The sequence below is a fragment of the Phoenix dactylifera genome, unplaced genomic scaffold (genome assembly GCF_009389715.1).
Source record: "Phoenix dactylifera cultivar Barhee BC4 unplaced genomic scaffold, palm_55x_up_171113_PBpolish2nd_filt_p 000182F, whole genome shotgun sequence".
In the NCBI taxonomy this organism is placed as follows: Eukaryota; Viridiplantae; Streptophyta; class Magnoliopsida; order Arecales; family Arecaceae; genus Phoenix; species Phoenix dactylifera.
This window is the reverse complement of record NW_024067712.1, coordinates 676,917-701,967: the sequence shown is the minus strand read 5'-3', so window position 1 is coordinate 701,967 and position 25,051 is coordinate 676,917. Positions and strand designations below refer to the sequence as shown.

Below are 25,051 nucleotides of genomic sequence, written 5' to 3'. Positions count from 1 at the left end.
TCCAAAGAATACTTAAAGAAAGGTCACCATTTTTGGAGCATTAGATGCCATGTATTATGGAGATTCTCATTAAAAAAAGAGTTCTTTAAATTCTCATAAAAAATAAATTGAAAGCCAAGAAATTCCATAGGAAAGGTTTTAAGTGTCCCAAACAGAAACAAGACCTTTCGAGATGATGTATTGTTCATTATCAAAGAAATATATACAGATACGCATTAATATACAGTGACAAAAGTACTCACAAGAGGCACAAAGGTATGCACCTCTATTGCATTGCCCATAACTTGATGAGGCAGGATATATTGTGAGACACAACATGTAGATTGACACCTGAGCCCTTTGGCTTTACTTTACACATCTCCATATTGAAAAATTTGGAGCACTTTAAACCATAGGTCTTAGATGCATTATATTAGATTCTATTTATACAATTAGCGCAAGTCGTTTCAACCTTGAATTTCATATTGTTTAAGTAGTTAAAACATTTGTTTTTTATTGAAATCTCCCTACGCCAATGCCATCTTCCTGCACCGCCTAGCCTTCTTCCAAGTCAAGGGAATTTTGGACTATTGCTCCATGGTTGAATGAAACTGAGATACATTTAATATGGTAGGTCTGTCTTCTTCACCAACTAGTCTTGCAGTAATTATTGAAGATCAGCTAGCACAGGATGCAACAATTGCAGAATCATTGCAGAATGCATCTAGATCACCGTTCAGATCAATACAGGGCTCAAATCATAATATTGTAACTGATCGCTGTATTTTTGGACCTCATACAGCTTCTAGAAGTGTCATTGCAGCATATTGAAGCTTCAGATGTGATAACTAGTTAAAGTTTGGTCCAGTAGAAGATGTTACTAGCTATCCAAGTTTTTGAGGAGAGCTTTTAGAGATGTTTTAATGATGTTAAGCAATTTTTGGGAGTTCGAACTCATAATATTCTTTTAGTTGTTGTTTGGAAAGTTTTGGATGTAGTAGAGTTGCAAGTTGATTAGCAATTATTCTTGGAGTCAGACTATGTTGACTAAGTCCCTGTACATAATGGTTTAGATGATAGTCTATTTTGAACAAGGAAATATTGCTTCCATGTTGTCAGCTCTCTTTAAACTGGGGTACATTTGTGGTGACGAAATTTCAAGAATTGTTCAAGCTATTTTGATTTTAAAAAGGTCTTGGCTAGGTCTGGCTGCTTCCTTTTCTTTATCTATTCTATTATTTTGCTCTTTCTTTTATCTTCTTTACACCTTTTTCATTATTATATATTTCCATATTGCTGCAATGGGTTACATTCCTGATGTTTCTTAGTTTCTATTTTCATTATAGAGGCCATAACCCGATTAAATGAACTACTGCACCTTCCCTCCTTCCATTTGTTCTTTCTCATTAATTATTCATTGACTATGCTGCCTTTGTTTATGTTTCCTTAGAAACCAGCCATTGACACCTCCGATATACTTTCTATGGGCTTTTTGGAATCCTGTAAAAATTTAACATCTACTTTCCTAGACATCCTTACGAAGGTTTTAAATACTATGTGATAGGGTTGTCCTAGTTTTGATGTGGAATGGGATGTCTCGCATCCCATCATTTGTGTTTGTTGTCGTGGAGTCTCTTTCACACTACTTAACGGAACGGGCATGCTAGAACTTTTTGGCATGAGCCGGGTGGTAGGGATATGATGTGTGCACGGGTGTGCCAGTGGTGTTAGATCAGCCAGAAAGATGATGATCGAAAGGAGGATAGAGAATAGTATGTGTGCACGGGTGTGCCAGTGGTGTTAGATCAGCCAGAAAGATGATGATCGAAAGGAGGATAGAGAATAGTATGAGTCCAAGTGTCTTGACCTTTAAGGACTTTTACCACCGTCACACCACCATTTGAAAAAGATGGATCTGAATAAGGGATATGGTTGTAGCACTAGGTTGCATTAGTAGACATTTCTAAGTTACAGCTACTCCTAGGGTAGAAACTATTGGTAGATTAAGAGCTAGGATAAGATAAAATGCATTGATTTGGATTATCGAAGGATCCCTCATACAGAGTATAAATCTGTTATTTATAAATGTGTTATTTATATTAAAGTGTAACAACTGTTCACTTTGATACTTACTACTCACGTCTGGCCTTCATCTCTAGCAATTCTAGTAACTAATGCTAGTCATCCTCCCAGTCCACACATTCATCAGAGCAATCTAACCTTGTACCATATGTCAGACCGATAGTTACGCTTAGTTGAAACTCTTGTCACATCTTCATGGCCTACTTTTTTGTATGTATCTAGCCTTTGGTATGATTCCTTGGTCAACTCCCATATGGCATCCATTTGGGCTCAGCTCTTGAGATATTTCTGAAATCCATTGTATATGTTCTCACTCTACCATGCAGCTAACTTGGCACGTGTCTCCCACATGTCACTTTGAGCATGGATGTGGTGTAAACAATTCAGGACGGTGAATGTTTCATTCTTGTCCTGATCCATTTCCCAATTCGTACTATCCTGACACTTGAGATAGTGTCCCGTCCCATCACTTAGGATGGTGGGACACTCTGCTATCCCACTGGCATTTAGAACCTTGTTATAAATCCTCATATCCGATTTCCAGTTTCCGGAACCACATTGGATTTTTTTTCTTCCCTGTTTTCCATAACAGGACAGAAAGGTGATCAGATCTCTTCATTATGAATTTGGTATTTTTCAGAGGCCTCCAGATTCTTAAGATGGCGGTTTGTTTTAACTGGCCATGATGGCCAATATTCTGAGATTCATCTAGGAAACTTTTAAGAGCTTCTGTTCAGTTTTGGAAATGCAAACTTTCTTCTTTATTTGCATTCATATCATTAATTCAGCTATATCTATAAAATGTTAATGTTAAACAAGAGAGAATATAATGTTAAAGCTTTGTCACTTAAGGATGTAGTCCACTGCATTGTTAACACATTTTAGATGTTTATATTTAGTTAGACAGCTGGATAAATATATTGGCAGTATGGAGGCATTTCTTGTATTGTATTATTAATGGTTGATTTTCTTTTTTTGGTCTTTTCCCTTCCAGAATTCTTTTGACTATGCTACACTTGGGGCTTCCTCTAAAATTGGTGCCATTTTACTCACATACCCCTATCAGGCAAGCTTGTAATCCAAACTGTATCTTATGCTTTTACATCATTTTTTGTTGAATTAGCTTGAATAACATTAGGGGCTTCAGCTTGGCTGACTCTTATGTTACTTGATATGGTTGATGCCCATTACTTTCAAACACATTTTAAGTGACCATAGTGATTCTCTTTTCAGGTCATTCGGGCCCGATTACAGGTAACAGATGTTCCATTTTTCTCCTTATTAATTTATTTATGCTTGTTAATATTTGTGGTCTGAGAATAAATAGCCTCAGCTTTTTGAGAACAGATGGCAAATTGGTGCTCATCTCCTTGTATAGTTTTTACAGTTTTCTTTCTTTTTCTAGCGTCAACTGACAGTTTTATTTCTCTGCAGCAAAGACCTGGTAGTGATGGAATCCCGAAATTTAGGGACAGTTGGCACGTGGTAAGGGAAACTGCAAGGTAAGCAACACTTCCATTTAGCTTTTCAAAATTCAGTTTTTTCTTGCCATCACTGGTTGTACTAAATAGTTATAGGCACAAATTCTGTTTTTTCTCTCAATATCTGATTGTTTGAACTTTAGTATGAAGAGCATAACTAGCTTAGGGACTATATATAATTTTATCGAGAATGATCTATATATTCTTTAAACTAGTAATGTATTTGCGTATGTGTGAACAAAGAGAAGTAACTTTTCTGTATCTCAAGAGCATCCTTAGTAGACAGAATAAATGAGACTGAATAGTTGTAGAGAAAGTTGCAGCATGTGTATAATCTCCATCCGGATTGGTGTCCAAAGTTCAAGCACTCAAGGCATTACTATACCAAGCAAGGTTTATCGTACCAATCGGTACTGTACCATACCAGTACTGAAATGCTAAGTGGTACCATATCGTACTGACACTCGGTATGCCGAACCTTACCATACCATACCACGTACCGATACTGTAATAGGATAGTACCAGTATGGGTCCTGTACCGAAACAACGAACCTTGATACTAAGTTTTTCCTCGTTGTGCAAAAGAGCAAAGTGACCATTCTTATTCTTTCACCTAGTTTGACCCCTGTTACTAAGTGTTGCTTATTTCAATTTCCATTCCCTCATGCTTGTGATTATTATAATTTATGATGATTAGGTAGCAAAATAAGCAGAACATAGTGGGGCATCTCTCATCATCCTCCAGCATTGGTAAATCTGATCAATGCACAGGGTGGTTGTGAATGGGTGGGATGGAAGTGATCCTGCTCAGTACATGGTCAGCTCCAGGCAATCGATTCAGTAAAAGACTTTAACACCATGGTTTGTAATGGGAGTAGTATGGAAAAAAGCTCACTAGCCCTATGCACATTGCTGCCGTTTGGTTAGAAAATTTTGGTCTTTTGTTCCCCCTGGTGGGGTTCCTCACTCAGGGAGCGATGACATTGACATGATGTTTCCAGTTTTTAGATGGTTTGTTCATTGTATATAGTTTATATTATGAATACATTCTTCTCAGTCATTGTCTGTTTACTCTGCTTTTCTCTATGTTTCTTCCTCTCTTTTGGCTTGCTGCTTTGGGTTTCTATCCATCCTTCCCAACCAGCCACCTTGGTGAGCAAACAACATTGTGGCTCTTCTGAATTGATGGTGGTCTATCTGATTGATGGTTCTTTTCTGGAGGAAAGATTTTAGTCCACTGGTCTATGCTGGCCTAGTGAAAGATTTTAGTCCACAATGGTCATGTATGAGCGATGAGTCAGTCAAAATTGTTGTTGAATAATATATTTATCAACTAGTCGAAATCTGCTGTCTCTTAGAATAGGATCTAGCAAAGCACTTCGAAGCTCAATGTGGGGCATTACTTCCAGTGAATATGAAAGGAAAAAAAAAACAATTGATTCTGTCACAATGGGCTTATGTGAACTTCAGATCTTATGCAAGTGATATTGTTGCCTCTATTACATTTTCTTTTTCCTCTTGTTTTCTTGATTAGCTTGCTAGTCTGTCTTGAATATTCCTATGAATTCTAATGCAGTGGATTTAAATAATGCCTTTTTAGTTGTTGTCAAACCAACCAGGGTTGAATTGAAAGTGTAATGTATTGCTTAATAACTTGTTCTGCACCATCTATTGCCTATGGAAAAATAAATTGATTAAAAATTTGCAAAACTTGTGTTTCAGGTTTGAAGGCATTCGCGGGTTTTACAGGGGCATCACATCGAACCTTTTGAAAAATATTCCAGCTGCTTCCATAACATTTGTTGTGTACGAAAATGTACTCAAACTACTTAGGATAGCCCAGGGACAGAATTGAGTTTTATTTATTAACTGTGTTTCTTTCTATAATGTGTTTTTCTTTCAATTGATATTTGCATCATTATAAATTGTATACGAGATATGGATAGGGAATTTTTTCTTGGTGATATTACTGACTACATCAAGAAAATCTCAGGTGTTTCAACTACTTCAGCCGTGTATATTTAGTTGTGCTAGTTTAGTTCAGGTGATATCCATATTCTGACCTGCCTTTCTTCGCCATTTGCTCTCACCATCCTAGAGTGGTGGGATTGGTTGTAGGGGTAAAAGTGTATCAGGTAATATCCATTCAGATCTATTTTCGTATCCAAATTTATCCAAATATATTGTGCATACGACTAATATCCATATTTGTATCTATATCTATCAAAGCTTCAGCTAATATCATAGAGGCATTGGGTGAGATCTAGATTTGAAGGCTAGGATTGCTGTGAGACCCTGGAACTGGGCTCGGTCCACTTGACCGGCCCAGCCCTAAGTTTTTGGCCTCACGTGCGTCGCACGTGAGAGGGCGTGGAGAAGGGGAGATCCGAAGAAGCTGGGAACACCTGGTTTTTTTTTAGGGCTTCTTCCTCCTCCCTTGAAGCCATCCGAAGCAAAGCCGCCACGTCTGGTTGGGGGTTCTTTTTCCTTGGGCTGCCGGCTGAGAGAGAGAGGGAGAGAGCTATTAAAATCGGGATAGCTTTGGCACGGGTGGTCTTCCTCTTCCTCCATTATCGTCGGACCTTCGTCGAGGCCGAGGTAAGGGCTCCTAGCTTTCCTCTCCTCCTCTTTGATGCTTATCCATGATTTATAAAGGTTTTGAGCTGGCCAAATGTCGGGATTGGATTCAAAAAAAAAAAGGGGAGCTCTATTTTGGCCCGAGATCTCTTGCTGCCCGCATTGTGCGCCGCCGCCAGCCGCCGGGGGTGGTCGCACTTGCCTCGCCACCCCTTGCCGCCGACGGGGCTGGCTACCGCGGCTGCCCCTGAGTCCGACCGAGAAGGAAGGAAGCGGGGGTTTGGGTCCCCTGTTTCGCCAAAGAAGAGGGAAGTCGGGAGAAGAGGGAAAGGGAAGAAGAAAAAGAAAAGAAAGAAAGAAAAAAGGTAGGGGGTGGTTTATGGGTATAAACCCGAATCCGAACCGAACCCAGGGTGCTGAATACTTCTGCAGGGTCGGTCCTGGGAGAATATTAAAATTTAAGTTTTATATATATTGTGATGAATTTTTAAAAAAAATGATTTTTGGATATTAGGTTCTGCGAGGAATTTGTGAGATTAATTGGATTTGTTGTGGATTGCGTTCGATGTAAGTAATGAACTACCTTTTCTAGACTCTTCATTTATATAATATTATTTTTGCATCGAATAAATTGTTAATTGAATTTATATGTGAATTATGAATTTTACGAGATGGTGATTTGAATGAAAAATAGATATGTGAATTGAAATAATATTTTTCAGATTATTGTTATATTTACTATTCTTCGTATATGCATATTTAAATTGGATTATGATATATCTATTGTGTTACAAAAAGAATTTTGATGTGCATCTGATTTGGAACTCTCAGCCTGACTATGTTCTGGATCCTGCCAATTGGGGGTTATGCATTGGTAATTCTGGCCCCACCACAGGGTATAAGTGTGGTATTTTGGCCCACTTCGCAGGATATAAGTGTGGTATTCTGGCCCACTCCGTAGAGTATAAATGTGGTATTCTGGCCACTTTGCAGGGTATAAGTGCGGTTCTATTTCTAGCCTAGCCACAGGGTATAAGTGGTCGTAGTTAAAGGCTGTTGAGTTGAATGTGATTTGTTTTAAATCGGATTTATGATTATGTATATGGATATTTGAAAGATACGGATTTCAATAGATTTGTGTTTGAAAAGAAATTGATTATGTCATTATGCTGATTCGTCGTAATTTGTATTTATATTTTATGTTATTATATGAATTGTCTAGTTAAGTTATTTATTACTTACTGGGCTGTCTAGCTCATTATACGATTTCTTACCGTTTTTATAGATCCGAAGAATTAGCTCGATCTGGGGTTTTACAATATGGAAGAGCGACTAGAAGAATTATGGCACAAATTATCTTAGATTATGGTTTATTTAAATTGATGTTTTATCTTAGACTATTGTTAGAAGTGTGAGACATTGCAAGGTTTTGTTAGTTAAAGAAATAAATTTTTGCATGTTAGTAGTTTCTGGTTTCGCTGCATATTTAAGAATTGTGAAACTTTATAACTTGAGTTAGTCATTGAAATAAAATTACATTTTTATTTAGTTGAATTATTTTAGATATATATATATTTGAGATATTTGGTTAAGATGCCTTGCATGCTCGTGGGGAGAGTTTTCTACGGGTGTGCGGTGGTTAGCGCGACCCCGGCTCGCGATCTCGGGTCGGGGGCGTGACAATTGCTATAAACACTTGGAGGAGGTAATGGTTTTGATTGTCCTGCCCTCCAACGATGGACCCTCCAATGATGGATCATTGGACTTGGTGATGCTGCTCGCAAAGTTGTTCCTTTGCCGTAGATAAATCTCATCAGCTCACAACCAATTTGCATCGAGAAGCACCATCCCCATTTGGCACGCAGCGCTTGATTGAATGCACCAAAGCTCCTCCTTGAGTTTGCATACCACATTCCACTGAGCAGGTAGCTGAAGGCGTTGATCTCTGGATTTTGTCAATTTTAAGCCAGTCAGGCAAATATGGAGAGGAAATAAGTTGGGAGGGCCCAGAGCGCTGAGTTTAGAAGAGTAAGCCTCTCATTAATGGAAGTGCAAACGTGAGTAATTTATCAAGAATTCTTTGCAGTCCTTGGTCATATGCTTGGTTATTAGGTTGTTTTCTTGGGTGTATGGTTATCAAAAGCAATCAGGATCCTATACAGTGCATGGCCGCACCGCATAGCTCTTAATAGCTGCCGTCAGATGATGGACAACCATTAAACAATGTGTACCGTGTACGACGGACTATATGCTCGTGCACCATCTTGTTTGATGGTTGCAATCTTTTGATGGTGGCCATTGAGGGCTACACAGCACTGCAGTGCGGTCTGCATAGTACGAAAGATCCGTGCCCTATCAAAAGAGTAAAAAAAAACAAAAAAAGGAAAGATGCATACTGTGTCATCCACATGACATAAAGACTATCACAGAAAGGATTTTACGACCAGTCTTAACAGATCATCGCACTCACTTGACATGGAGGGGGGCTTCTCTTATTTTTCAGAACATCATAGGAAAATGAAAAACAAAAACCAAAAGAGGAAGATAACAAGTTCCATGCACGTAATCTTAATCTAATGAGGCTAGCTATTCTACGGACGGGCATGCATGAAATCATTAATCGTTTGCCTGCAATACTATATTAGATAGTTCTATTTCTAATAAATAATTACCTTTATTTTCTTGAGAAATAGCAGCACTAATTCTTTTGATGAATTCTCCTCATTCTGTAAGGCCAGAGAGCTGATTGAGAGGAGGCATATAGCAAGAGCTAAATTTCACTGATAATTGGTGGGGCAAGCCTTAGGAGGAGAATCTCCTGCCTAGGTTCTTCCATCCATCGATCAATCTAAAAATCCCACAAATCTAGATCACGAGGAATGCTGGTTCCGCAGGCCATCCTTAATAACCGGATTCTTTTTCTTTTTTTCTTTTTTTTGGTACATCGGCGACTCACACACAGCGAATGTGAGTGTTGCCCATAAAGTCAGAAAGTAAAAGAGACTACAGGGGAGATGGGATAGAAGCCCGGTCTACCCAGATAAATTCACCTGAATGATGAGCCGCATAGAATTCCACCCAATCTGCTACACTATTGACCTCTCTATAAACATGAGTAGCCCGATAGAAGATGCATTCACATAACAGACGGCGAATATCGTGGAGCAGTCACATCCCCCCATCAGCACTCCTAGGACCCTGATCCCCTCAATCACCATAGCGGGATCTCCCTCAAGGATAATGCAGTTTGCTCCCAACACCCGTCTTATATAGGAAACTCTTTCCCATGCTACTCTAATCTCGGTACTGTTGACAGACTGATCGAAGATACGCCGACCTCCGGACGCTACTAATTTGGCCTGTTAATCTCTGATGACAAAGCCGGCGCCGCAACATCTACCCTCCTAGGCATTGCCGTCGATGTTTATCTTGAGGAAACCATGGTGTGGGGGCTCCCAGGAGACGAAAACACATCTGGACACTACACGAGCGAAATGAGAGCTCCAGATTTTTCTAGCCAACCCAAGGGACGACGACACAGTGATATCAAGGACCTTTGCTGCATAAAGTAAAATCCTGTCTACCACAACTCTCGGATGCGTATCGCTGTTCTTGAAGACTCGGGCATTCCTATTTAGCCAGCAGTAATAAGCTAGATAAGCTGCTCTAATCTCCAACTCTAGTAAGCCAGGCTTCCGAGAGACTCGGCCAGAAAGGTCAAAAAGTCTTCGGTTGACGTCCATTTCCGGCGCAAACTGGAGTAGGTCGAGGTGCACTCTCATATCAAAACCGCCCTCTAACAACTAAAAAGGATATAGAAGATAGTCTCATCCACCTCCTGACAGGCCCAGCAGCCTGGGGCGATGCTCATCCTCCGCCGAGCCAGCCTGGATTCTTTTGATAGGAGTGTCAAACTCTTGGCAAAGTCAAGGTGAAAGATTTTAGCCAAAAAAAAAAGTCAAGGTGAAAGACATAAGTGGGTGGAAGTTATGAAAGGGGGAAGACTAGATTCGAACAATTGTAAATGCTCCAACGTCCTCAAACAGTGATGTTTTGGATGGGATAACTACAAACGTTGCAGGGAGAAATTATACCCTACATCACGTGGTGCATCATGCCAATCACCTTGCTCAATTCTATGGGCTGCATTCATTCTGTCGCTCGCTTCTTAGATCTGCTCACCTCATCTCGGTTTATGCTTAAGGTGCATCACTGACGTAGTGCATCTAATTTCTCCATTGCACGGGTGTTGAAATCCCCCGATGTGTTTGTGGTAGGTTATACTTGGTTGTCCAAATCTCATGCCCAAATGGGAGAGTCAGATATTTTTTTGAATTTTTTTATGGTGTAAGTTGAAAAGGTGGAATGACTTGTTAGAATGTATTTAATACTATAGTATAAATGTTGAAGAATTATTGCAGCCAAAATAAAATATAAATATAATATTCTTGTACATTATAATTTAATATACTCTATAAAACATCTTAATTATAATCTTATTATATATGAAAAATATTAGTAAAATATTATTAGAGCAAATGTATATAATAAGATTTTTTTAGTACATACAAGGCAAATTGCAAATATGGATATTATAATTAAATTTTTCTTATTAAGTAAATAAGAATTAAATGTAATTTACGCTTATTCAAGGTAATAACTACCAGCTTCTAGCCAAAAATTGGATTAGGATTCATACTATTATGGGGTAAATTTTTGGCTCCCCCTCTTCCAATTTTTTTTTTTCTGAACCTGCATTGCATATATTCAATTGACAATGTGTCAGTAATATCATACTAGTGCTCCGGCTGTGCACATTGTTTAACTAAAAGGAAGTTCGAATGGGAACCATGCTATAAAAGAAAGAAGAAAGTTCTAGATGCAGAGACTGGAGGCAAATAAAATGTGGAGATGCATGGGTCCCACATTTGCTTGCTATGTATTACTCCATATAATATATTTAGCATAAATTTTAAACTATATATTATATTATATTTAAAATAATTAATATTATAAAAATTAAAAGCAAGGGCATGATTCCAAAACAGGCATACGAAATTAGCATGAAGGAATGGGCATCAGGTGATTCCAAACTAGATACGGAATATCAATTCAAACAAAGATAAGCATGAGATGGTTTTACCTAACGTAGCTAATTCTTCTAGCTCCATGCTCTGTTTGTGAATGATGTTCCGCTAGTATAAGACCCAATATAGGGTCTTAATAGCCAATCTTCCATGGATCAGAAGGTTAATAAGGACAAATACGGGCTATTTTTTTGCACTAGTTCATCATAGACCTAAGTTGATGTCAAAAAGAAGAAGAAAAAAAGAGAGGGCATCCTAATGTAAGTCTTTTTGTCATGACCCAAAACTAAAAATATTAGTGGTCCTCAGCAAGGATCGCCGAACCGATGCTAGATGCTATATTAGTCAGCCATAATCGGTAATGTACCAATGCACGATACATGCTAGCATACTAGTTATTTGATCGGTGCGTCATTTTTTTTATTTTCATTTTTTGCATTTTTTGCTTTCCACTTATTATTTTGATGATTATAGTTGTTTAACTTATAATTTTGATATTATTTTGATATCTTTTTAGTCGTTAAACTATTTAAAAGTGAATATATATATATATACACACACACAAGACAACAAATAGAGTAGATTTAATAGATTTAAAGTACAAAATACATACTAACATCAAAAATTTTGTGGAGTGTCATTGTCCCTCATAGTCATCGAGATTGAATCATAATTCGGGCTTGAAAGCATGCTTGAAGCTTCCAAGAAGATTGCCCCAGATCCTTGCATTCCATAATGTACGTTCTGTTGGATAGCCACCCTGATACTGATCCTCTATCTGATACTAAGCTAGCCAACCAAAGATCACGGCAATGAAATTTGACCCATAAGTTATCTGATATTGTGGAGAAATCTATCCACTCAAACATGATGCCTCAGACGAAGAATATCCATATGAGTCATAACCTAGCTATATAGAATAGGATCTAGTGTATGACTCAAAATCAAATAAGTCTAGAAATCCTACTCCACATGCAAGGTCACCTATAGCAACAGTATCATGTCCTGAATGACATCGAAGGGCCCATCTTGTATATGTAATGTATCCTTACAATCTCTACCAGGTTATACATTATGGTTTCTATCCTGTGTGGCATAATGAAATGAGATTTACTAGCGAATTGAAGACCCTGAGCTATGAGTTTATAATTTTGATGAGGCTATCGAGTGCAATATTATTGGTAGCAAAATAGGTAATTGTTGGTCTTAGTATCTCTGCATGCTAAGATCTGTCTGACATCACACATTAGAGTTAACCTTTAGGTGCCCTACTTGCTTTATTAGAAGGCTACTCACTTCGCTAACTCTTCATTATTATCTAGCATCTTACCATATATGTGTTAGATGTATGCCCTAGAAGCCAATCTGGCTGACACATTGTTAATTCTAGAACATAATTTTATACTTGACTATTTATTATTGAATAAATAAAAGGCATCTTTTTCATTCATATTGTTTATGTGTCTATGAATCGTCCAAGAATTAATAAGATGATGACGCATATTCTTAAGAGTTAAGAATTTGAGCCATGCATCATTGATGATTAATTTCTAAAATGCTCCTGATCAATGGATCATCACAAGGACGGTGATCGATCCGATGAGATCAGTGCACACATGCTTTCCTTGTGGATGGACGAGACTCGAGTCCACGGTGTGGCGACACTGAAGTAATAGTGCAGGTGCTTGTTAAAGAACAAGGGTACTGAGCGTGACCAAGACAAGAAGTCACTTGGATATCTATCCACTCGTCAGTGACTTGCTTGATGTTGCAATAGTGTGACTGGTCCTTTGACCTGCGGTGCTTCGGCTACTCACAATGAGGTTATTGTAGTTTGACTGCACGTATACATGGTCTCTAGACATATGGGTTCATGCAGTGTAGATTGGCTGCAGTAGGTTCACTGTAGGAGTAGGGTATGCACCTATATGGAATCTATCGACCTTGGTAGATAAGGAGAGATCCTATGTGATTTATGAGACTGAGTTCGTAAGACCTCGGCCGGAGCAGTATGCATAGTGGAGAAAGAGTTTTCCACTCTCGAACTTAAGTCGAATAAATCTTGACATATGATAGACAATGAGGTTTGACGAGTTGTCCATGACCTCCGTCCTGTAGGGATCCACGATAGTAGGACTGTATCATACGATAACTGTACCTAGAGGTTCATCATTCCATTCTGCTAGGTAGCCACTAGATACTGCTAGGTGTCACTGGTGGATGGTGAGACTCACAGAGATTATCTCGGTGGTCGATAAATCCTAATGAGTAGAGTTGGAATCGTTCCAACCCATTGAAAGGAGTTTTTAATGATATTGTGATAGAGATCGCAATGTATCTCACTACCAGTCAGAATAGAACCTATGGGGTCACACACACTAGAGGTATTGACCGATCAGATGGTTGAAACGTGATTATGAATCACGAGTAATCAATTCGATTGATAATCAATTGAAGAAGGAACAATGGAAATTGATTAATTGGACTTAAAACAAGAATCCTACCTAGAGTAGGATTCCTGCAGTCCTAATTGGATTAGGACTGGGATTCCTACTTGGACTAGGACTAGGAGTCCTACTTAGAGTAGGATTCCTATAATCCTAATTAGATTAGGATTTTGAATTCAATTTGGATTCCTACCTAGAATAGGATTCCTAGAAGTCCTAATTGATTAGAACTTCGGATTCAAAGTCGAGTCCTAATTGGAATAAAACTAAAATTAAATAAGTCCTAATTGGATTAGGATTTCTTAAGTCCCAATTAATTATTAATCTAATGAATTAACATGACTCCTAATTGGGTTAGGATTGAAGAAGTTCAATTGAGTCATGGTTCATTCAAGTTCTAATGGGATTAGGACTAGCATTGATTAAACCCAAAATTGGTTCACCCTTGGTCTAAGCCTAACTAGATTAGGACTTAACCATGAGTGGCCTTCCTAATCCTCCTTAGAGGAGGATTAGGTTAACCTAGAAGGAGGGGCGTATGCCCCTCCTCCTTTTCCTCCTTGGTGCGGCAAAACAAGAGGGGCCGGCGCCCCTCTTGGAAGGTTGTCAAGGAGCTCCTAAAAGTTAGGAGCTCCACTTCCTTTAAAAGGGGGTTGTTGCCCAAATAGACAACCCAAGAGGGGGGGTGAATTGGGTTTTAAAATAATTTTGCAATTAAAAACGTTTGAGGATGACTAATTAATACTTTTGCAAGATGATTAATTAGTTGCTATGTGCTGTGAGTGAAATGAGAGTAAGAGAGAGAAACACAAGCAATCACAAACACAATGTTTTTATAGTGGTTCGGAGCTAACCCTTGCTCCTACGTCCACTCCCCAAGTCTCACTTGGGAATTCACTATAACCCCTTGGATTACAGCCGGTTGTTTTACAAGCTCACAACCAAACTTGTTGTTTTACGAGGTCACAACGAACTCGGTCGGTTTTCCCAGGCTCACCGACTAGAACCACCCCGATTGTTTTCCCGGGATCACAATCGAACCCTTACACGTTGGTTTTACCCTCGGCTCACCAACCAACCTCTACACTCTTGATTCAATCCCCTGATTGAATCAAGCAAAGACAAGATGGAAAGAACAAAGATAAACGGAAAAACAGAGCTTCTAAAAAGCAGATAAACAGCAATATAAACTAGAGAGAAGTTAAGAGCCCTCAAACACGTTTGAGTTGGAGTAGACTAGGGCTTCTTGAACTTTTGGGTCTCCTCTTGAACGTCTGGTCGACTTGAAGGCAGGATGAGACTTCTTTAAATGCTGGGAAGAGATAGTTGGATGGAGTTTATGGCGCTCTTCCTTCTTTTCTGTTGAAAACCAGTTTGCAGAGAAAGGATGCTTGATTTCTTTGAGTGGAATAGTGCTTCTCTACTTTGCTACAGTCCTCTGTGGCTATTTAAGCCATCCCCCACGGAAACTAGCCGTTAGACACATTTTTCTACCCGTTCTGCACACTCTGCACATCCTGACAATGTGTCCGTTGGTGTCGGAGTCGACTCTCGCGATCTGGAGTCGACTCGGCTGTAGCGGGAGTCGACTCATGCTTTTCTGGAGTCGGCTCGGCAACTGTTCCGGATTTGAATTAAAGTGACCTCCTTGACTGGGAGTCGACTCGACTTAACCCGGAGTCGACTCGCCAACATCTGGAGCTGACTTGGCATTTTCGGAGTCGGCTCATCCCATTAAATCCGTAGATCTATTTTTCAACTTGGTCCACTCGAGTCGACTCGACAATCCTGGGAGTCGACTCGGCGCTCAGAGCCCGAACTCCCTATCTTCTGTCTTTTGGCTCGTCCAGTCTTGGAGTCGACTCGAACTGTTCCGGAGTCGACTCGGCTCTCAGTTTCCGAAACACAGCCTTCTGCTTTTTTGGTGTAGCGCTGTCTTGGAGTCGACTCGAGCTGTCTTGGAGTCGACTCGGCTCTCAGAGACAACAATCTGGTCTTCTGTCTTTTTGGGGTCGCGCTGTCTCGGAGTCGACTCGGGCATTGAGGGAGTCGACTCGAATCTCAGTGTCCGAAAACTGCTCTCTGACTTTTGCCTTGTGTACCACTGAGAGTCGACTCTTGTTTTCTTTGGAGTCGACCTACCAGCCATCGGAGTCAACTCGTGTTCCTCAGGAGTCGACTCGGCTCTCAGGGTCGAAAATCGCTCTCTGACTTTTCTGTCTGTAACTCCTTGGAGTCGACTCATATTACTCCGGAGTCGACTCGGTAGGCAGTGGAGTCGACTCGCGCACTTCAGGAGTCGACTCGCTGACAGATTTTGAATTGTGTCTTTCTGTTCATCTGTCTGTTCTCAGTCGGAGTCGACTCGTAGTGTACCAGAGTCGACTCGAGCCTGTGCCAGTGCTTCTGATACGCTTGGAGTCGACTCGTAATATCCCGGAGTCGACTCGAGTCTCAGACTTTGGTTCAAACTGACTTCTTAACTTATCCAAAATATCTTGAACCAAATCTAGAAACACTTAGACAAGATTTTCACTGAAACACTCGATTGAATTCATTAGTAAACAAAAGATATACTCAAATGCTTTGAGCTCATCAAAATCAAATAGGGTTTTAATCAATCACTCCACAATCTCCCCCTTTTTGATGATGACAAAATATTGAGTATATGTAAAGTGAATTGCTCAATAAACAAGGAAATAAAATCTATAAATGAATTCAAGTGTCTGGTTATTTAATTTATCCAAACTTGAAAGGTGTGAAACAATAAATTTTGGAGTTAAAGCTCCCCCTTTCATTTGGAATTATATAAGCCTTCATGTCATGCACTCAATTGTTTGGCTTATATATTTTTAATGATTTGGCTTTCTTAAAAATTCAGATTCTCCCCCTCAACATATGCATTCAACTTTGTTTTGATTCTCTAAATTTTTTTTTAATGCATTGAAGTTTTTGAACTTAAATTTTTGGTTTTTAGAGGAAAAATCTGTCAATTTATTCTTGAGTAGGATTCAACTAATCTCCGAATGTCCCTTGAATAGATTCTGGAGATTACTCCATTAGGAGCCCCAACAGAGAGATAATGAGCCTCGAGGTATCAAATCCACTTAGAACAAATTATTGTGTGTTTTAAAAAAAAAAATTTTTCATTGATTTGCATTGATTCCTTTTACATATCCTTTTACATATCTAATACATATTTCTCCCCCTTTTTGTCATCGTATCAAAAAGGAAGGGAATTGAACACACAAGCAAGTAGAGATCAATTGGCACACAATTGAAGTGAATATGTCTACTCATTGTATTGATGTATATGTAAGTACATTTATGAATACAATAAGTAAAGCAAAAAGTACATGTCAAAATAAAACAAAATCAGCTAGGGTCTTCTCGAGGATGTGGCTCCTCCTCTCAATCTGTTCTGCTCCATGAGGAGAGTGACCCCATCTGTAACATTCCCAAGCTGGGAGATAATGGCCGAGGTGGCCTTGCTGTGTGTGGTGGAGAGCTCGGTCAGGGTCTCCTGCAGTGTGTCCAACTTGGCGATCAGCACATTCGCCAAGCGCTCTGCCCCCTGACTAGTGGTGCCCATATCCTGTCGGACGTCATCGCGCATCTGCCGTGTGGTGCGTGTGACATCACTCATGCTAGAGAACTGGGCTTGGATCAGGCTCCTGACATTGTAGATTTCTTCCCGCACATGGGCCGTCATCTCGGTCACGGCTGAAAGGGAAGGAACCAATGTAGAGGAGGGTGCAGGAGAGGGAGCAGTCGTTGGACCTCGGAGCTCCCTAAGCAGGTCGTCCCGAAGATCCCTCACGATGTCCTGTCGCAACTCCCGGAGCTGCTCAGGAGAGATCCGGACCTCCATCAGCTGAGTGGGTGGAGCGGAGGAGGAGGGTCCGGCTGAGGTAGTGGGAGCAGAGGTGGAGGGAAAGGTAGGGTAGTCTGAATCTGGGTCAGGACTGGGAGAATGTCTGGTGGTATGTGTGGAGGTAGATGATTTTCTAACCCAGGTTCCCTCTACCTTCCGAAACCCCATCCTGTGTAGGGTTCCCGGACGCATGCGATCTGTCCATCGCAATACGCGAGAGGGTTCCCCCTCAGGAATAGGAATCTCGGCCTCCCTAAAAATGAGTGTGTATAGCATGCCATAGGGAAGGGTGAGCCTAGGTCTATCTAGTGGCTCACACAGATATCTATAGATCATTTTGGGAAAGTTTATGGGGGTGTCCTGGAGAATGTAGTACATGAGGGCTAGGTCCCTCTCAGACACAAAATCGAACCGGCCGGTCTTAGGGAACAAAGACCGAGAAATGATGCTCAAGAGGAGCCGCATCTCAACTGAAAGTGAGCTGGCGGACACCTCATCTAAAGGGGACTGGGGTGGATGCCCTAGAATGGCCGTAAGGGCCTCAGTCCTATCTTCGGGGTGTGTGGGAGCTACCCCTACTTGTGGAAGGTGGAGGATTTGGGCTATAAAATCCTCGAAAATAAACAACGGGACACCGGCTACGGTTCCCTCTATTCCCCCATTGCCCCTATGGACAGTACCATAAAACTCTCTAACTAGGCCAGGGCATGTGGGAAGATCTAAGGAACAAAAATACTCTAAACCCTGGGCCCGCAATCTCTCTCCTATGGTAAAGCCCTCCCGGGAGAGATAGTCAAAATCGACGTATCTCCCGGTGGAGACCGCCTTCCCGGCGCACGGCCTCGAGGGAACCTCCCTCGGCGGGGAACGAACCGGAGGTTGTGGCCTCGCGGGATCGTTCCGAGCCTTGGAACGTCGCTCGGTGCCGGTTGCGGGTTGGGGCCTCTTCCGGCTTGGGACAACGGTTTTACGAGGCATGGTCGACCTAGAATGGGGTAAAACGCTAATGGACGGTGAAAGGTCGACGGAAAAAAGCTTAGGGACGGCCGGAGACGATCTAGGAGTCGGCTCTAGGGTTTGTGAACAGTGGCGGCGGTGAATAGAAGTGTTGAGCAAACGCTTGAGTTAGGGTTAAAAGGTCAGATCCCGACTGCGAGTCGACTCCACTGAGTCGCGAGTCGACTCGACCTCGAGTCGACTCCAAGTATGCGCGAGTCGACTCTCCTTATGCGCCTATTGACCTCGAGTCGACTCCCGACTGTATGCGAGTCGACTCCCCCTTACGAGCCGACTCTGAAACTTACTCGAGTCGTCTCGAGCTCTGGCACACACCTAAAAATCATGCTATGTTCGTGCCGAATGAGGGAAAATCACTAAGTTATGATCTGATTTGATGATCATTGAAAGGAAACTCTATATTAACCACAATCTAATCATCAAAATCAAAGAACTAGTGAAAAATACCACTAGGATGGATCAATCACTCCTAATCCCCTCCTAAGCACACTAAATCTCTCTTCACTTAAGGGTTTTGTAAAAATATCAGCTAATTGATCATCAGTGCAAACAAATTGAAGTGTCACATCACCATTCAGTACATGATCTCTTATGAAGTGATGTCTTATCTCAATATGTTTAGTTCTTGAATGCTGAATTGGATTTTTAGTTAGATTAATGGCACTTGTATTATCACAATTAATGGAAATTTTATCTTGTTTAATGCCATAATCTTCCAATTGTTGTTTGATCCACATGATTTGAGCACAACAACTCCCGGCTGCAACATATTCAGCTTCAGCAGTAGATAATGCAACCGAGTTTTGTTTCTTGCTAAACCATGAGATTAAGTTTTCTCCTAGAAATTGACATGACCCGCTGGTGCTTTTTCTATCAAGTTTACATCCAGCAAAGTCTGAATCTGTGTATCCTATTAAGTTCAGGCTAGATTCTTTAGAATACCATAACCCTATATTCTTTGTTCCTATTAGGTATTTAAAGATTCTCTTGACTGCAATTAGATGAGATTCCTTAGGATTAGACTGATATCTAGCACACATGCAAACACTAAACATGATATCAGGTCTACTTGCAGTAAGATACAATAAAGATCCTATCATACCTCTATATAGTTTCTGATCTACAGATTTACCTGATTCATCTTGGTCTAATTTGCATGATGAGCTCATGGGGGTGCTGATTGACTTGTTTCCCTCCATATCAAACTTCTTAAGCATCTCCTTGATGTATTTGGCTTGATTGATGAAGATGCCTTCTTCAGATTGTTTGATTTGAAGCCCGAGGAAATAATTCAGCTCTCCCATCATGCTCATTTCAAACTCACTCTGCATCAAGTCAGCAAATTCTTCGCAGAGGCGATTGTTAGTAGCACCGAAAATAATATCATCAACATAAATCTGCACTAATAGCATATCTTTGTTTTTCTTCTTTAGAAACAATGTTGTATCTATATTTTCCCTAGAGAACTCATGTTCTAATAGGAATTTGCTAAGCCTCTCATACCATGCTCTAGGTGCTTGTTTCAAACCATAAAGTGCTTTGTTAAGTTTATACACGTGATTAGGGTATTGATGATTCTCAAAACCAGGAGGTTGTTCTACATACACCTCCTCATTAATATACCCATTTAGAAATGCACTTTTTACATCCATTTGAAATAACTTGAAATCCTTAGAGCATGCAAATGCTAATAATAATCTAATAGCCTCAAGTCTAGCTACAGGAGCAAAGGTTTCATCAAAATCTATACCTTCTTCTTGATTATACCCCTTTGCTACTAGTCTAGCCTTATTCCTTATTACAATTCCATTTTCATCAAGTTTGTTTTTATATATCCATTTGGTACCTATGATTGAATATCCAGGAGGTCTTTCAACTAGATTCCATACCTTGTTTCTAGTAAATTGGTTTAATTCTTCTTGCATTGCATTTATCCAATTTACATCTTTTTCAGCTTCTTCTATGTGTTTGGGCTCAAAATGTGAAACGAAAGCTAGATGATTGTTTAAATTCCTAAGAGATGCTCTAGTTCTAACAGGTTGAGATGGATCATCTAGAATTAATTCCTTAGGATGCCCGTGAGCAAACCTCCAAGCCTTAGTCAGCCCATGATCTACAATAGCCTCTTGGCTTGATGATGCACCTCCAATTAATTTTTGATTATCATCTTGTAATGTCATCTCATCTATCTTTTCTTCAAGAATTTCAGCATCATCATCAAGATTAACTCTCTTACTAGCAGAGATATCACTAGAATCATCAAAAACAACATGTATAGATTCTTCTATAACTAGGGTTCTTTTATTAAAGACTCTATAGGCTTTACTAGTTGTGGAGTACCCCAAGAATATACCCTCATCAGATTTAGAGTCAAATTTTTCTAGATTATCCTTCCCATTATTATGAACAAAACACCTACATCCAAAGACATGAAAATAATTTACCTTTGGTTTTCTATTTTTCCAAAGTTCATAAGGTGTTTTCTTTATAATGGGTCTCAATAAAACTCTATTTAATATATGACATGAGGTATTGATGGCTTCTCCCCAAAAGTACTTAGGGAGGTTACCTTCACACAACATAGTTCTAGCCATTTTCTCTAGAGTTCTATTTTTCCTCTCCACAACTCCATTTTGTTGTGGTGTCCTAGGTGCAGAAAAATTATGAGTTATCCCCTTTTTACTACAAAACTCATCAAATAAATGATTTTCAAATTCGGTACCATGGTCACTTCTAATAGCTATAACTGAAGTATCTCTAGCATTTGTTACTTCCTTATGAAATTTCTTAAAGACTGAAAATGCTTGATCTTTATGAGCTAAGAACATAACCCAAGTGTATCTAGAATAATCATCTACAATAACTAGACCATATTTATTTCCACCTAGACTTGTGGTTCTAGTTGGTCCGAATAGGTCCATGTGTAGTAGTTCTAGAGGTCTAGAGGTAGAGACACAATTTATAGATTTAAAGGAGTTCCTTGATTGTTTGCCAAATTGACATGCTTCACATATTTTATTCTTTTCAAATTTTAGTTTTGGCAAACCTATCACGGAATCTCTTTTAACTAGTTTTGATAAGATGTCCATGCTTGCATGACCTAACTTACGGTGCCATAACCAACTAGCATCATTATCCTTAGTTTCATTAACAACTAAACATGGATTATGTTTGGCAAGATCCTCAAGGTCTACAACATACACATTTCCACGTCTTATTCCTTTAAAGACTAAACTATTGTCATTTGGGTTTGTTATGATGCATAGTGATGGTTTAAACATAACATCATAACCCCTATCACACATTTGACTAATGCTTAGTAGATTATGCTTAAGACCATCAACATATCGAACATTATCAATAAAAGTTGAAGGGGTAATTTGTACTTTACCTATACCAATGATGTGACCTTGGTTATTGTCTCCAAAAGTCACAGCACCTCCCTTCTTAGCTTCAAGGGTGAAGAATTGATCCTTGTCATCCGTCATGTGTCTTGAGCAGCCACTATCCAAGTACCAACAATTCTTGTCGACCTTGGCTGCAAGACACTCCTACACAAGCAAATCATATAATCTTAGGTACCCAAGTTTTCTTGGGTCCTTCATGGTTAGTAATGTTGGTTTCTTTTGGAACCCATACCCTTTTAATTTTTCTTTTAGTTTTCTCTTTCCTATAATCACATACATTTGCTTTATGTCCTACAGTTCCACAACAAAAACAGGTTATTTTCTTAGTTTTACTTTCCCCTGCTTTAACAAAGAAGTTACTAAGAAGTTTTTGTTTATTTTTAGGTTTATACCCTAAACCCGCTCTATTGAATACAGCTCGTTGACTATTAAGTATCATATTCAATTTTTCAGAACTATATGTAAATTTTTCAACCAAAGGTTTGTATTTTTCAAGTTCTTTAGTTAGTGTTTGTTTTTCCGTTTTTAGAATGTTCAAGTCTTTTGTGAGATTCTCGTTTAAGATTTGTTTATTGTTTTTAAGTTCTGAAATTTCCTTAGTTAGTTTTTCATTATCTTTACTCAAGGTATTAGTTTTTTGAATTAAGAATTGGTTGCTTGTCTTAAGTTCTAAATTTTCTTTGGTGATAAAGTCCTTATCCTTAACTAATTAATCGTATTTATGTAGGTAAGATTTATTAGCTAGCTTTAGCTCTTTATTCTTAAGATTTATAGCCTTATATTCAATCATTAATTTATTAAATGCATCATACAGTTCATCAAAGGTAAAATCTAGATGCATTTCGGATGTTACCTCATTTTCATTGGCCATGAAGCAGAAATTGGCATTTTCTTCTTGTTCCTCATCCGATGATGATGATGATGCGTCGGAGTCCGATAGGGTGGTGACAAGGGCTTTCTTCTTCTTGTACTTGCTCCCCTTCTTCAGTAAAGGACACTCAGCTCTGATGTGTCCCGGCTTCTTGCACTCATAACATCCAATCCCCTCATTTTCCCTTTCCTTACCTTTATCCTTGCGATAGGAATTTGAGGGGCCTCTCCTTTGATGAAAGGACTTCTTTTGGTTGATGAATTTTCTGAACTTGCGCACGAGAAGAGCCTCATCATCATCTCCCTCATGATCCTCTTCTTCACTGCTGCTACTGCAAGACAAGTCTTTGTTAGATGATGTAGATTTAAGAGCTATTACCTTTTTCTTATGGGAGGATTCTTCTTCGCTGTGTTGCTTCATTGTTAGCTCGTGCGTCATTAGGGATCCAAGAAGCTCCTCAAGAGGAAGCTTGTTCAAATCCTTTGCTTCTTGGATTGCCGTCACTTTGGCTTCCCATGACCTTGGTAGACAGCGAAGAATCTTCCTGACAAGATCACTGTTAGTATAGTTTTTGCCAAGGCTTTTTAGGCCATTGACAATGTCAGTAAATCTAGTGAACATGCATGTGATTGTTTCATTAGAATCCATCTTAAATAGTTCATACTTATGAACCAATATATTTATTTTGGATTCTTTGACTTGATTCGTGCCCTCATGGGTCACTTCAAGTCTATCCCAAATCTCTTTTGCAGAATTGCAAGTAGAGACCCTATTGAATTCATTCCTATCTAATGCACAGTAAAGCACATTCATTGCTTTGGCATTGAGTTGTGCCTTCCTAAAGTCATGGTCATCCCAATCCTTTTCAAGTTTAGGTACAGTGACACCCTCTACATAGATGGAAGGGATGTATGGTCCATTCAATATAATGGTCCACATCTCATAGTCTTGGGCTTGGATAAATATTCTCATCCTAGCCTTCCAATATGAGTAGTCGGATCCATTAAAGAATGGGGGTTTTTGGGTGGACTGACCCTCAATGTGGGAAGATCCAAATGGGGTTGTCATTTTGATCTTTTACTCTTAGGGTAGAAGAGTTTAGGCTCTGATACCACTTGTTGCCCAAATAGACAACCCAAGAGGGGGGGTGAATTGGGTTTTAAAATAATTTTGCAATTAAAAACGTTTGAGGATGACTAATTAATACTTTTGCAAGATGATTAATTAGTTGCTATGTGCTGTGAGTGAAATGAGAGTAAGAGAGAGAAACACAAGCAATCACAAACACAATGTTTTTATAGTGGTTCGGAGCTAACCCTTGCTCCTACGTCCACTCCCCAAGTCTCACTTGGGAATTCACTATAACCCCTTGGATTACAGCCGGTTGTTTTACAAGCTCACAACCAAACTTGTTGTTTTACGAGGTCACAACGAACTCGGTCGGTTTTTCCAGGCTCACCGATTAGAACCACCCCGATTGTTTTTCCGGGATCACAATCGAACCCTTACACGTTGGTTTTACCCTCGGCTCACCAACCAACCTCTACACTCTTGATTCAATCCCCTGATTGAATCAAGCAAAGACAAGATGGAAAGAACAAAGACAAACGGAAAAACAGAGCTTCTAAAAAGCAGATAAACAGCAATATAAACTAGAGAGAAGTTAAGAGCCCTCAAACACGTTTGAGTTGGAGTAGAGTAGGGCTTCTTGAACTTTTGGGTCTCCTCTTGAACGTCTGGTCGACTTGAAGGCAGGAGGAGACTTCTTTAAATGCTGGGAAGAGGTAGTTGGATGGAGTTTATGGCGCTCTTCCTTCTTTTCTGTTGAAAACCAGTTTGCAGAGAAAGGATGCTTGATTTCTTTGAGTGGAATAGTGCTTCTCTACTTTGCTACAGTCCTCTGTGGCTATTTAAGCCATCCCCCACGGAAACTAGCCGTTAGACACATTTTTCTGCCCGTTCTGCACACTCTGCACATCCTGACAATATGTCCGTTGGGGTCGGAGTCGACTCGCGCGATCTGGAGTCGACTCGGCTGTAGCGGGAGTCGACTCATGCTTTTCTGGAGTCGGCTCGGCAACTGTTCCGAATTTGAATTAAAGTGACCTCCTTGACTGGGAGTCGACTCGACTTAACCCGGAGTCGACTCGCCAACATCTGGAGCTGACTTGGCATTTTCGGAGTCGGCTCATCCCATTAAATCCGTAGATCTATTTTTCAACTTGGTCC

At 39.9% G+C, this 25,051-nt stretch overlaps 1 protein-coding gene across 2 annotated transcripts in view; it reads left to right on the top strand.

Annotated features, from left to right (window-relative positions):
- Positions 1 to 5,592, top strand: part of LOC103723150 (folate transporter 1, chloroplastic) — a 100,505-nt gene extending 94,913 nt beyond the window's left edge. For both annotated transcript variants that reach the window (XM_008813972.3, XM_008813971.3), the window contains 4 exons: positions 3,056 to 3,127; positions 3,295 to 3,315; positions 3,496 to 3,563; positions 5,265 to 5,592. In XM_008813972.3, coding sequence (XP_008812194.1) covers positions 3,056 to 3,127; positions 3,295 to 3,315; positions 3,496 to 3,563; positions 5,265 to 5,397 — 294 coding nt within the window. In that variant the 3' untranslated portion in view covers positions 5,398 to 5,592. The remainder of the gene's footprint in view (positions 1 to 3,055; positions 3,128 to 3,294; positions 3,316 to 3,495; positions 3,564 to 5,264) is intronic.
- Positions 5,593 to 25,051: the final 19,459 nt, after the last annotated feature.